We start from the raw sequence: 13,393 nt of genomic DNA, 5'->3' as shown, positions 1-13,393 counted from the left end.
TTTCAGGCTTAAACCCTGAAATTCGTAACCATGCCTGCCTCCTTAGCATTACACTAGTGTTAATGGCCCTGGCTGCAGTGTCAGCTGAATCTAGTGCACACTTAATAGAAGCGTTTGATATCAGTTTCCCCTCCTGAATCAACATGTTCGCCCCCTCTCTATATTCGTTAGGCAGGTGTTACAACAATTGCTCTAGGGTGTCGTAGTGAGCCCTATCGTAACTAGCCAGTAGAGCCTGTGTATTGGCTATTCTCCAAATATTCGCTGCCTGTGCAGCAACCCGCTTCCCAGAAGCTTCTAATACTTTAGATTCTTTGTCTGGGGGAGGAGCATCGCTACTTGTTTGTGAGTTCGCCCTCTTCCGGGCGTTGGAGACCACCAAAGAGTCCAATGGCAATTGACCCCTTATATACGTAGGGTCCACAGGAGCAGGCTTGTATTTCTTCTCAATACGCGGGTTCACCACCCGTGCTCTGGTTGTGTCCTTGAAAATGTCATTGGCGTGTTTCAGGACACCCTTCAGCATCGGCAGCGTCTTCACTGATCTGTCCGACGTAGAGAAGGTATCAAACGGAAAGTCCTCCTCAACTGGGTATGCATGCATGACCACATCGTGGTTCAACGCCGCCCTTTCAATCAGAGCGTTGAAGGCCGCGGTATCCTCTGCGGGGGCTGTCTTTACTTGGTAAGACTGGGTGTCCGCCGTGCCTTGATCGTCCAGCACATCCTGCGAATCGTCCTGGTTAGATGCATCAGGATAATTAAAAGTCACTATTTTCAGCATGCAGTGCCTCAAGGATACGCCCTCGATTTTTCATGAGGCACCTTCCTGGTCATCTATTCTTCCAGACTAGTTCCAATAAAATGGCACACTTGGTCAGTGCTGCAGTCACGCGGTCTAAACTGTGGGGCAAACGGGTCTGCAGCAGATGCTCATCCTGGCTTCGATTGGGCATACCACTCAAGAACACAGCGACATAGGCAGCCTGGCTTGAATAATAATGACCCTGCTGGATTGAGGCCCTGCCACATCTGCTTGCAGCCATGCCTGAGGGGTGGGAAATCACACTGAGGACCAGCCCTATCTGGCCCAACTCTGAGGCAACACCATACTCGACATCAAGGTCTGGGTGGAAGCTAAACAAGAAGCAACAAATGAGGTACGAATAGGATAAATGGTTCACTTTTAGAAAGGAAATGAGCTGCACTCCAGAGAAAAGGGCTCACCATCTAAAGCTTGTAGGCAGACTGCGAAGATGTGACCTAGGCTGGGGGTCAAAGATCCGAGGCATAGGGTCCAGTGCTAGTTGTGATCCTGTGAAGTTGGCTGGTCCACAGAAAGCACGGATCAAAAAGCCCCCATTCACCCCTCGGATTCGGGAAGTGCTAGTGCCTTCTGTTTTTGTGTGTGTACATCATTGTAAATAAATACTTAAGTCAAACTTTTTAACTGGAGAGTGAGTTTATGGAGTGTAATATCTCATGTCGTACAAAGTCGGAGTTTCAAATCTTTACCCCCCCCCCCCCCCCCCCCCCCCTTCCTGGAGTAAACCTTGATTGCTCAACTGCTCACCCTTGAACAGTTGAGTGTATAAAAGGAGTAACTTTGGTTATGCAATTCAAGGACAATACCGCCAAGGGCCGTGGGACACCAGTGGTAAATGGCTGCATCCTTAAGAGACACGGCCTACTAATGGGACTTTCGTAGGACACCCATAAAAGAACTCACACAACCGCACTGCAGCATGCACATGGTGGGTGGAAAAAGAATATATCGAACAGCTGAGGGGGCTCCCAAGGCCCATGTACTCTGTCCGTTGTCGTGTTCGCTGTGGCACTGAAGACACTAGTTCATTCTAGCTCTTTCAGTGGTTTCACAACACTATCATGAACCTGCCTTTGTCCCAGGCTGTACTGTTGGCACTAGGACAATGTACTAACCTTTCACCATTACTTTAGTCTACATTTGAGGTTTATATCTACTTACCGGAAAGATATGTAGTCCTCCTGGTTGGCAAATGTTATCACCCTCTTACTTTCGTCCTTGGGCACAGGGAACAAAAACTTCAAGATACTGGAGACCTGCGTAAGAAACAGTGTGACAAAATAGATAAGTTAGTGATGTGTAAAGTTAATGACCATAGTTATAAAACCTCTGACTTTTGCTGGCGAACAGGTTAGTCGAAGAAATAGTAGATTACTTGATCTGTTATTGCAAATTCTTCACACTTTGGCCGCTTCAAGTTTACTAATTGCTAGCTCCAGTACAATGATTAGGTCTCCTGGACCAAAAGCAGTTGAAAGAGCACATAAAATATCAAGCATAACTCCACGGGTGGATAAGACATGTTCGTACCTAGAGAGGTCATGCATATTTGTCTGGAAGCTACATTCACTCCTCCTGGAGTACCTCTACTGGCTAAACAGGCCCCCCTTTTACCCCTCTAGAACAGCATCACATCGGAAGCGCGATATGCCAGTACTGGTCTCTAGAGCTATCCACACTGGATCTAGATTCCTAGGTGATGCTATTGTCAAAAGATAATCTAGTATAAGCTTTGCAAATCTGCTATGGGTAAGAGAGTCTGATCAATACCCTTGAAAATAATTTTTGAGTTTTGGATTCAGAAGTACAGTGAAAGAACTATAATATAGAGCCTTTACAATCTGTCTAGTCTCATAACATTTATTTATAGACCACCTCCCTATACATCCCAGAGTACTTACCCGCTGCCCCAAACGCGAGGTGAAGTTATTGAATATGAGATGTGGATATGCCTCAGACATAGTGCCCAAGTCAGGGATGTCATGGCGCATCACCACGTTGCACAGTGTGAAGTACGCAGTGGGCCCAAACGGGAGGTGACACACGATCAGACCATCTGTGAAGACACAACAGGGAATTCAGCAGGCATCCGAGGAATAGACGGCACATAACCCACTAGTGCTATGCAGGGGCATTCATTTGGTGAGAGGAACGGAATCGCAAGTTACTGTTTCTCAGTGTTCATTTTAGACCAGAATGGTGCTTTGTATGGCTCCCCGAAGTGTGGCCCCCCTACATACAAATTTATCAAACTTGTGAAAGAGACAAGTTTATTTCAAAGTACTCAACAAAAGGTTGAAGTAACAATGAAGCTGAGGTCTTCCTGAACAAGACCACGGTAAGCTGTCTCGTATTTCATCAGTATGGGATACGTTTTTATTTGGTGGTTGATATAGTTTCAGGAACAACTTTAGTTCCGTTGCTACTGGCCCACTGTTTCTTTATTAGTGACCAGGCACATTGCAGCAGAGAATGGTTGTGTGGGAAAGCACATCTATGAGGCATTGATAGCCTTATTTGTGTGGATATTTTACAGATCTCTACCCATCTGCATGCTCAGGCCTTCAATCTAAGAATTGCCAGGTCCAAGTGTTATACAGATGCAGATCACTGGACGGTCACTGGATTAGCATGTACAAAGACATATAGTTTGTGTATGCCGAGACTCCCACTGACATGTACACAGGTGTTCGGTCAAGGACCTCTGGTTGTGCTGGAAATTGGTTATGGGGCTGTTACTAAGCATCATAGGAGCTTGCCTGCTTTTTAGTGTGATATATATATATATATATATTACATAATGGCCACAATTTACTAACTATGCAAACTGAAAACTGGCAATGACGTGCTTAATAGCATTTGGCTGTAATGGCAATAGGCTGCAATGCTCCACCGGGGCATAACAGAAGTTGTCAGGGAGCTGCAACTAGGAATAATATGAAGTAGGCATACTGTAGGAACAGGCCGTTAATAGAAAAGGGTCTTGATAGGTTATCGGTGTGTGACAGAGACTGGTAAACATGTACTAAGAGAATTATGGAAGGTGCCAGGGATGTGCCACATGGCCCTAATGGAACTCAAACTTTGTTCTAATGTTCACAATGGAAATTGGTAGGGATGTGATAACTGGGCATAGGGAAAATGAGAATAATAAGCGTAAGGGTTGTGATGAAACTGGCCATGGCATATTGAATGAATAATGGAACCAGATATCCAATTGGATGCAATGGAAATGGTTCTATGAAAACATAATGTGGGCATTATAGAAACTGCTGTAATGTGCCAACTGGACATAAAGGTAACTGAATCGAATATGCTAACAGATATTGTTAATCTTGTGTTAACTCAGCACAATTGGACAGGGTCATGATATGTTTATTGAACATTACTGAAACTAACAATGTACGTTGTTGCAATATAAGAGCATTTACTTGGCAGAATTGGTCATTATATTTTACTTGGTTATAAAAATTGTGGGTATGGTGTGGTACTTTGATACAACGGGCCCCAGATGTGACATACCTGTGAATAAAGCAAACCAGACATAATGTGTTCAAATGTCATAGTGAACACTGCCAAATCAAGCATATTGAGCTTAATGCTATCCTGCCACAATTTGCCGAATCGAGTGGAATGCAAGCTGTCACAATTGTGCTCACTGGGCATAATGGCAACTGGCTCGAAGGTACCAACGTAACTTAATGTAATATGTTTTAGCAGTGCGCAAACAATCACCATTGTGGTGGCCTGTCGCTTCTTAGGAGATGGAATAACTTCCAAAGTAACAGCACAGAAGTACAACTAGAAACTTGAAGAATACTAGGGCACGAAGGAATGTGGCATCATGTGCAACCTAGGCAAAATGGAAACTGATTATAATGCGCCAGTTTCGTTTAAAAAAAACCTAACCTGATTATTTTGTATTTTGTGATTAATATGAATGATGTTAACTGGCCATGATGTACAGCTAGCCATAACAGAAACTGGCCATTAATAATTATGATACTTGTAAAGAGGCATGATTATCCAAAAAGGAACAATGGAAAGTGTCTCTGATGTGCTAGGAGACATGAAACGCAAAAACCACAAGAAAACATTTACACATTAACTCCACAAAGAACAGAAATCAAAAAGTCATAACATCTACACAAACAAACATGTCGAGCTCATCCAGGGGCAAAACTCGAGGCAGTACAGCTGCACAATGAAGGGATTTGGTGGCATGTTTTACGAAAAACTTTTTTACTTCAGAATCTGGTAACAGTTTGTAGTGTAGTTCCTATATTCCCAATAGGCTCTGCGCATTGGAATAACAAACAGCAGTGTAGACGTAGGACTGAGGTCATCTACGTCTCTACTGACTATGTTAGACTTAATTAGTTTTGCCAGCTAGCTCAGAGGTCACTTGAAACTTTCTCGAATGAACAGGGAGGGGTTAACTTCCCTGATTAGACAAGAAGGGATTAGTTTCTGACAACAGCATAAACATGACAACTTTGCTCCCTCAGAATAAAGATTAGATCTCTAGAGTCGTGTGAAAACAATAGACCGCTATTTCACTCAGTCAATCGTGCATGCTTAATTTCACCAGAGTTCAGAGAGATAGACAGGCGTTATCAATTAAAGTTGTTATTTATTGAGCAGTCTTCTTTCTCATGCAAGAGAAATGAATTGCCACAATTGCAATACTTATCATGAAGTAAAGTGCGTACAGTAAAAGGAGTATTATAAAATAATACTGTAAAAGCATTGATATGGTTTCTTAGCCATATGATACTTTAAAATGGATAAAATATATACATACATAAAAACATTGACTAACGAACTCAACTGGTGCTTCTAAGATACGCCTACCCCAGTGTACCTGACCTAAGTCAAATACGTGGGAAGGAGTAAGTAAGTTGCAGTTTTAAGTTAAGTTGGTTTTTGCCAAAATCAGCTCCGTACCTTGGTTATAGAATGAAGGAGGTCTTGTATCTCGTTCTCAGGACTATCTCCCAGTAACCCGCAAGGGTGACTGGAAACACTGGAGCTGGTGTAGTGTAGTTCCTAGTTTCCCACTAGGCCCTGCGCATTGGAATAACAAACAGTAGTATCGACGTGGAACTGCGGATATTCCAGGCCTCCACTGACTATGCTAAACTTAATTGGGTTGTGTTACCAACTAGCTCAGAGGTCACTGGAAACTTTCTTCTCTGCATAGGAAGTGATCAGCTTCCTTGGCACAGACAAGAAGGGATTCAGCTTTCCAACAACCGTGCAACATGACAACTTTGCTCCTCAGATCAAGAGTCAATCTCTAGGGTCGTGTGAAACAATAGACATAGATTTCACTCAGTCAGTCTAGTGCAGTTTACTTTCACGAGATGTAGAGAATAGAGAGACGGGCGTTTGTCAATAAAGGGTTAACATTTATTGAACAGTCTTTCTTCTCGTACAAGAGAAATGTATTGCCACAATTGCAATAATTGTTATTATAAAAAGTACGTACAGTAAGATAAGTATTGCGAAATAGAACTGTAAAAGCATTGATATGGTTTCTTAGCCATACAATGGTTTAAAAGTAATAAAACATATATACAGTCATATATACATTAGGCTAACATACTCAACTGGTGCTTCTAACTAAGCCTACCCCAGTGTGCCTGACCTAAGCCTAACACGTGAAAGGGGAGTAAGTAAGTAGCTTTAAGTTAAGTTGGTTTTGCCAAGGTTTGTTTCAAGAATTCTCGTCTAAGGGTTTAGTCAACACCATACCTCTGAATAGAATGATGGAGGATTGGTATCTCCTTCAGGGGTCTCTCTCGATATCCCAGTCACCCGCGAGGGTAAACCGGAAGCGCCGGGACTGGATTTCTCTGCACGAGAAAGGCAGCGGCTTCTCTTCAGCGCGTCGAGGAAGGAGGGGGGACAGCGTCCGCGGGCAGCTGGAATCTGCTGGATGTCTTCGCAGAGGACGGCTGTTCAGCTCCTTAAGCGTACTGCACCATAGTTCGCGCTGTAGCGGCGATAATGGTAATCAGCAGCTTCACCACCACAGGATAGCAGGCTGCAGCGACAGAGTGCTAGATTTACCAACACAGGGTCATGCAGGCAGCTGGCATCAGCAACAGGCAACGAACATTGCTTAAGGCAACGTTGGTAATATTTATACCTGACAGGTGCCGGGTTTGACGCAAGTTTGCTGGACATAAGACGTCAATTAAAGATGTCACTAGGAAGTGATAGTTATCAGTTGCTCATTAGAGTTCCATTACTAATCAAAACATAGCAAGCGGGGATTTCCAGGTTTGCTAAGTTTTTATCTTGTTGAAGAACTCGGAGTGTTATCTAGGAATATCAGATAGGGACTGCTGCACTGTCATTGCACTAATTGGTCGCAAAGGAAGTAGCAGAGAGTCATGCTGGAATGTGGCTCTGTTCGTGTGAGGCCAGAGATGACTTTTCAGAAAATCGCACTTGAACAGTTATGCCAATATAGGGAATAAATGGATTTATAGCCGAATAGGGGCATAAGGTCACAGTATCGATCAGGAACCTAGATAAACACGCAACACCCACTCCACGGGTTAATGTCCATCAAAATTACTAAAACTAAGCAATTAGATGCATGTGTAACATTGCCCACCCCAAAATACATAAATGCATTCGAAATAGGCGTACTTGTAATACATGGAATTTAGGTACTGTACGTTTTTTAAAGCATAGTAATCATTCAAAATTTATCGCATATGAAATCAATGAACGATTATGCAAAAGGAATTACACATGAAGTATCTCTGACAGAAGAAAGGCGAGATAAATCATCACATAAAAATGCATTGTAATAACATGTGTGCTAGAGGCTGGTGTAATGATGTTATGTCTCTAGACGTGTTTTTAGAAATAGAAGTGTGAAGCTTCTGTTCTCTATGAATAGTTTTTACGTTAAGCAAAGAATTGTTCGTGCCAAAAAGGGTCAATATTAGAAAAATTGTCCAAATCAAAAAAGTTATTGCTTGAACGGGGAAAAATAGATTTCCAAAGCTCTTGGCAGTTTTTGTTGATCAAAACCGAAGGCCGAATTCAGAGTTCATGGGAACGCTGTGTGTCGGAAAGCTTCTCAAAAATGTATTGTTTCTCTACGGGTGAGAACATCGTATCAGACAGGCTCTCAAAGAATTGGTCTACAAATTCAGGTGATAGTTCAACCAAATTAGATAGCGCTGTAACTTGGCAGGTGTGAGAATGATTGCTGTCATCGAAGGCAGGACCAGCAATGCTCACAGAACGTTGTACCTGGATGATGTTGCTTTTGTCACTCGCTCCACTGTTACCACTTGGCTGTAGTACAGGAGTCTCCACGAATGCCGTCATCAGGATTGGTAGCCGCTGGGGACAACACAATGCGTGAGCCGTTATTGGACTGAGCAAAGTATCGACGTCCATTGGTACTGCTGATGGAAGTGAAAGACAGATGTCCAACACGCATTCATCGCCGCAAAGCATACACCGTAGCACAGGTAAAATGCAATTTTGCCATATCGGTCTGAATGAAAGGAACCAGGTCATGTTTAGATCTCTCAGCCTGGCCAATCCGAGGACGTTAGTTATCCTGTCCCGGTAGCGCATTGCTAGGATTGTCTCTTCCATTCCCATGGGAGCTATGTCTGAGCCGAGGCTTGCCATAACGAAGCAGGAGGGTCAAAAATAGAATCCCTGCAACGAGTCCCAAAAATAATGGTATGCCGCCAAAAATGGAGTGCACAAAATTAGGAAAGATTCCCAAAATTGCCTGGAAGGGTGTTAGCAGTCCCGTAAAGACTGTCTTAAATATGCCTGGGATGCTTGTTGCACTAGACATGTTAAGGAGTTGGCTGAACATTTCTACGAAATGCACGGGGCAATTTGTTGATAAAAGGTCATGAACCTCAGTAGCCGTCCTTGCGACTAGAAGATCATACGTCTCTTTAGATGACGTTATAGACACGGTTGTCTGTAAAAGTACAGATTTCATTTTGCTTAATGTATCAATTCGTATAGAATAGAGATTCAGACGAGGCCAGAGGGGAGTCACTATGTCTGGAGGCCCGCTCGGGAACAATGCTTGCATACAACATTTGACCATGGACGTTACTTGTACTAGATAACTTTTCCCTGGCGTCAGGCCACAACATCTGTGATCCGTTCTAAGAATGTAACTCCTGTTTGCGAGTTGCATAAAGAAGGGCTCTATCTGAGTTGCAGGCGTGACTAGCTGGTGGCATGAAAGGTTGTTTGAATTTCCATCACATGCTCCGTGTAAATTAATACCCTGACACAAAAGTATACCGCTTAGTGAATGTTTACAGTTGTTACCACTAAGAAATACATTTTTGTCGCGGTCACTATAGCAAGAATGAGTGTATGGTAATTTCCATATAGATTTTACATATCCTTTACCCAATTGTTCATATTGGCCAGCAGGTATGTACTCAAGGCACTTTTTAAATCGGAAAGTTGTTATCGGAATTGTGATAATTCCGTGTATTATCCATTCAATGACAGGACTCTCTGACATTGTCAATGGTAATCTCTCGAGTTTTTCGACGCTCAAGATTGTATAGTCTGCTCCTTTCTGTGCCAAACTGATCTGTTTATCAGTAAGGTTAAAACTGGAAAATAATGACGTTTTGTTGATTAAACGCCAAGGCACATAGCCTGAACGAAGATTTTGCAGCGTCTAGCCTAATTCTATAATAGAGCGTAATTGAGATTGGCCATGTTGTAACATTAGCAAATCTCTGTCTATCACATCAAAGGCAGAGGATACAATATTGTCCAACGAATATATTCTGGAAGACAGAGTCGTTAACCCATTGTCTACCACAGAAAGTGATTTCTCCAAATTAATACGATCAATTTCTCGTATTTTTTCAGCAGTTTCAATTTGCTTTACTTTCCAAGCCTCGTTGTAAGCAGCATAGATGCTGGTCGCTATGAAACGCTTTTGACGCTGTTTGCGTGGTCCAAGAATGAAATCGCGCAAATCAGCACCATCTTTTAATAAAGACAAGTGTTGCTTAATTTCAGCCAGTGTGGATGTTGTTAGCCATTCAAGGCAGAGCTTCCCTACACTGTATGTTGTTATAATCCCTGGATGTTGTCTCTGGGAATATCTCGGGTCTAATCTGGTCATTTTTAACCCCTGTGTTTTATTCAGGAATCTATCTTGACAGCTATTTGTGTCTGTAGGCCAGATTAACCACTTTTTCCAATCAGGATGTGTTCTGTTGAAATGTAAAATTTGTGACACGTCTAACTCAATATCTGTGGTTGCATTTTCAGGTATTGGCTTCGGTATAGACGGTGTTTCAAGGTCTTTGATCTTAGCTAGGCCAAGACAAGATGTTTGGTGTATTGTGTCATTTAAAAATAACATTTGTTCTGGTATCATGCAGGTTCTAAATAGTGCTTCTATGCCTTGCACCTGCCAATCTTTTGTACCCCAAATTGTTTTCGTTTCAATATTATTTTTCCAATAATCAAAACCAAATGTCATCATTTTGTCATAAAATGCTTCTGAATATATCAATTTAGAATTTGTCAGCATTGTTTTCATTCCTGTTTTATCTAACAGTTTGTAATAAAACGTTTCTGCATCACTGGTGTTAAACCCTGAGAAGTATTTGAATTTCTCAAAAAATGCTTTAGAACTGCTTTTAGGTGGTGTAGAACAATGTTCCCATTGATTATACATAAAAACATTTCTAGGCTGTGCAGATTTATGCAAGTAATGATCCCCATAGTGGGTGTAACAGAATAACTGCTCATAACTAGATGAACCTTGTAAATAATCATGATCTGTGAATCTAGCTGACATTACTAAATCAGACATCATGTCATTAATACTGTTAAAGTCCCAATCATCAGAGAAAGTACTAGGTGTCACAAAGTCACTTAAGGAAACCTTTAGTTGATGAAGATACTTCAGGATTTCGACCGGACCATAGATTTCATAGTCTGTTTTCTCCCATACTACCCCACCAGGTATTGGAATTGCTGTGACATTTACTGTTGACAGTTCTCTTTTCTTCACGTGGGATGATCTGTGTGGTTTCAGGACTAGGTTGATGTTCTGACTTGCTGTGTCCATTCAATTGTAATGAACTTTCCTAAAATTAAAACTAAAATTAGGCATAGTAGGAGTATGAATACCCCTGAGATAATCCAATGCTCAATCAACGGTGAATCCAGATATAGTTCTTTGATTTGTTGAAGGAGTCCTGTTGTATTTTCTTTAGAATACTTTTTTGTTTCTGGCATCACTTCGGGGTCGTTTTGATCTTCAGAGAAGTTGTCGAAGTTGATGAAATAACCAGAGGCAGTTCTGTCAATTGATGGGATTGTTCTTTCAATCTGTCTCTCGGTAGCACTTTCTGATGCCACATCATTGTAGACTGGTGTTGTTTCTTGACGAACTGTTTCAATCTGTGTTTCAAGAGGCACGAGTTCCATGGCATTATTGCATAGTCCTTCATTGTGCACTGCAGGCTGATCGAATGTGATTAGTCTTTCAGTTTGAACCTCTTGGATTGTTGCAAGTTTGGGTATTCTGTTGTTTCTTGGGAGTCCACTGGGCCTACTGTTGATTATAGGCCACATGCTTGTGGTTTTACCAGATCGATAGACACGACTCTGTTCTCCTTTTTACCAGCAAGGGGCGGTAGCACAACTGATCTTGTTCCGGTGACTGCCAAGACAGGTACTGCTTTTCTGTAAGAAGGCCCAAATTCCTTCTTTACCGCGATCTTTTCTCTGACTAGATCCCCAATCTTTGGAATCCAGACAGGCCTTGCTGGGGCTGTTGCGGGTGGTGCCTCGTCAGTGGTACTTGGCTGTTGCTTTAACTTTATGTTGCTTAATGATTTTCGTGTTTCATTCAGTTCCTGTAAAACAGCCAAACGATCCTTTACATCAAAGTGCGTTGTTTCTTCTTGTACCACTGACATCTGACTATCGAGGTCCTGAACTCGCATTCTAATTCCGAACAATAGTTCGTATGGGCTGAAACCTTTTAGAGAATTTCTTGGCATGTTGTTAAGACTAGTCTGGACACTTATTAAATGTTTGACCCACCCAGCGCCTGAACCTAATACCTTCGCTGTTATAGATTGCTTTATGTCACGTTTTTTTCTTTCTACCACACTATTCCCTTCGGGGTGCGACGGACAAGAATACCGCAACCCAATTCCCATGCTGGCCATGGCCTCCTTATAGGCTCGAGAGCTGAAAGCAGGACCCTGGTCAGAATGGAACGTGGTAATTGCGTATATGCCGATATAGACTCGCAAATCTTTTATAACCGTTCTAGCGTCAGCCGAGCGCTGGGGGCCTCATTTTTTAAGTGCTTTTCGTCTTAATGGTGTACACTGGGACGCGCTTCTCTTCTTTGATTGCGCAGATAGACCGCCTTATGCGGTCTAAAAGGGATCCTGAAACTACACTGGCCTGTTCATTTCTGCGATCTCGGTTGCAGTTTTCACAATTTTGAGCAAAACATTGAATATCTATACTCATTCCTGGCCACCAGTACTCTGATTGTAATTCTTTCAGAGAAGCTTTGATTGTTTGGTGTTTCAGACCCAACCCCATGTGTGCTTCCAGTAAGAGGAAGCCCCTCCTGCTCCTGTTTGGAATTACTCTGTCCCCCACTCCAGGGATTCGAGCAAAAGGAACGGAGTTTGCATCGATTATGTATGCATAATTGAGTGGATAGTTTACGGGTAGTGCTGCACAGTCGCCTTTTACGGTCGTTTTTACTGCCAGCATGGTTTCTCCGTCTATGTACTTATCTGTACGCGTTTTTGTGGCTACGGAAGCCGGTTTAGTTGCTTCCGCTTTGGCTGTATTAGCCAATGAATTCCCTGCAACGTGAACGCCATCACGTTGAAGACTCTGTGCGTGAATCACGTGAGTCTTTTGTAGTTCTTTATGTAAAAGAGCTACCTCGTTCCAGAGCAATTTATGCTTTATTGTGGCACCTGTGTCATCTTTGTAGTCGTTTTCGATCCAACTCTGCAGTTTATTGTTGTAAGAGTTGACGCAAAAATGAGAATCGCACACTATAAGTGTCGGGAATTCACGTTCTGCATTTTCGAGCGCCATCTTTAAAGATCTGATTTCAGTTCTCTGAACCGAACAGTTTCTTACAGATTCAGTTTTTGTTACTTTCGGTCTGAATTTACCGCACAGCCAACGACCTTTAATGATCGCACATGCTGCATCGTAGGATTTTCTCTCTACGTTGAAATGCTGTACAAAGCTATCTGTATAGATTATACAGGCGTATTGTGGGAGAGGCAGAATTTCGATTGGCAGAGGATATTCTTCTTCATATTCTAAATCATTCAGTTCTTCAAATTGCAGGGCGAAATAGTATTTCACATCTTCCGCTCCTAGAGAATCTATGCACTGTATCCATATCGGATCCAGTGACACTGTAGGCAGGTTTACTGGGCTGAATAGCGCCTCGAAGGCGGATTCCGCTGTAAGGATATTAATCCGTTTGCCGTGTGCTAGTTCTCTTTCATTTGCTAATGCGATTTG

At 42.4% G+C, this 13,393-nt stretch overlaps 1 protein-coding gene across 1 annotated transcript in view; it reads right to left on the bottom strand.

Moving 5' to 3' along the window:
* IMP4 (IMP U3 small nucleolar ribonucleoprotein 4) overlaps positions 1-13,393 on the bottom strand; it is a 101,661-nt gene that overhangs the window by 22,250 nt on the left and 66,018 nt on the right. The window contains exons 6-7 of the mRNA XM_086940317.1: positions 2,728-2,882; positions 1,988-2,082 (exon numbers count right to left, since the gene is read on the bottom strand). Coding sequence (XP_086796443.1) covers positions 1,988-2,082; positions 2,728-2,882 — 250 coding nt within the window. The remainder of the gene's footprint in view (positions 1-1,987; positions 2,083-2,727; positions 2,883-13,393) is intronic.

The sequence above is a fragment of the Lissotriton vulgaris genome, chromosome 10 (genome assembly GCF_964263255.1).
Source record: "Lissotriton vulgaris chromosome 10, aLisVul1.2, whole genome shotgun sequence".
NCBI classification, from domain to species: domain Eukaryota; kingdom Metazoa; phylum Chordata; class Amphibia; order Caudata; family Salamandridae; genus Lissotriton; species Lissotriton vulgaris.
The sequence above is the reverse complement of the archived record's forward strand: the minus strand, read 5'-3'. Positions and strand labels throughout refer to the sequence as shown.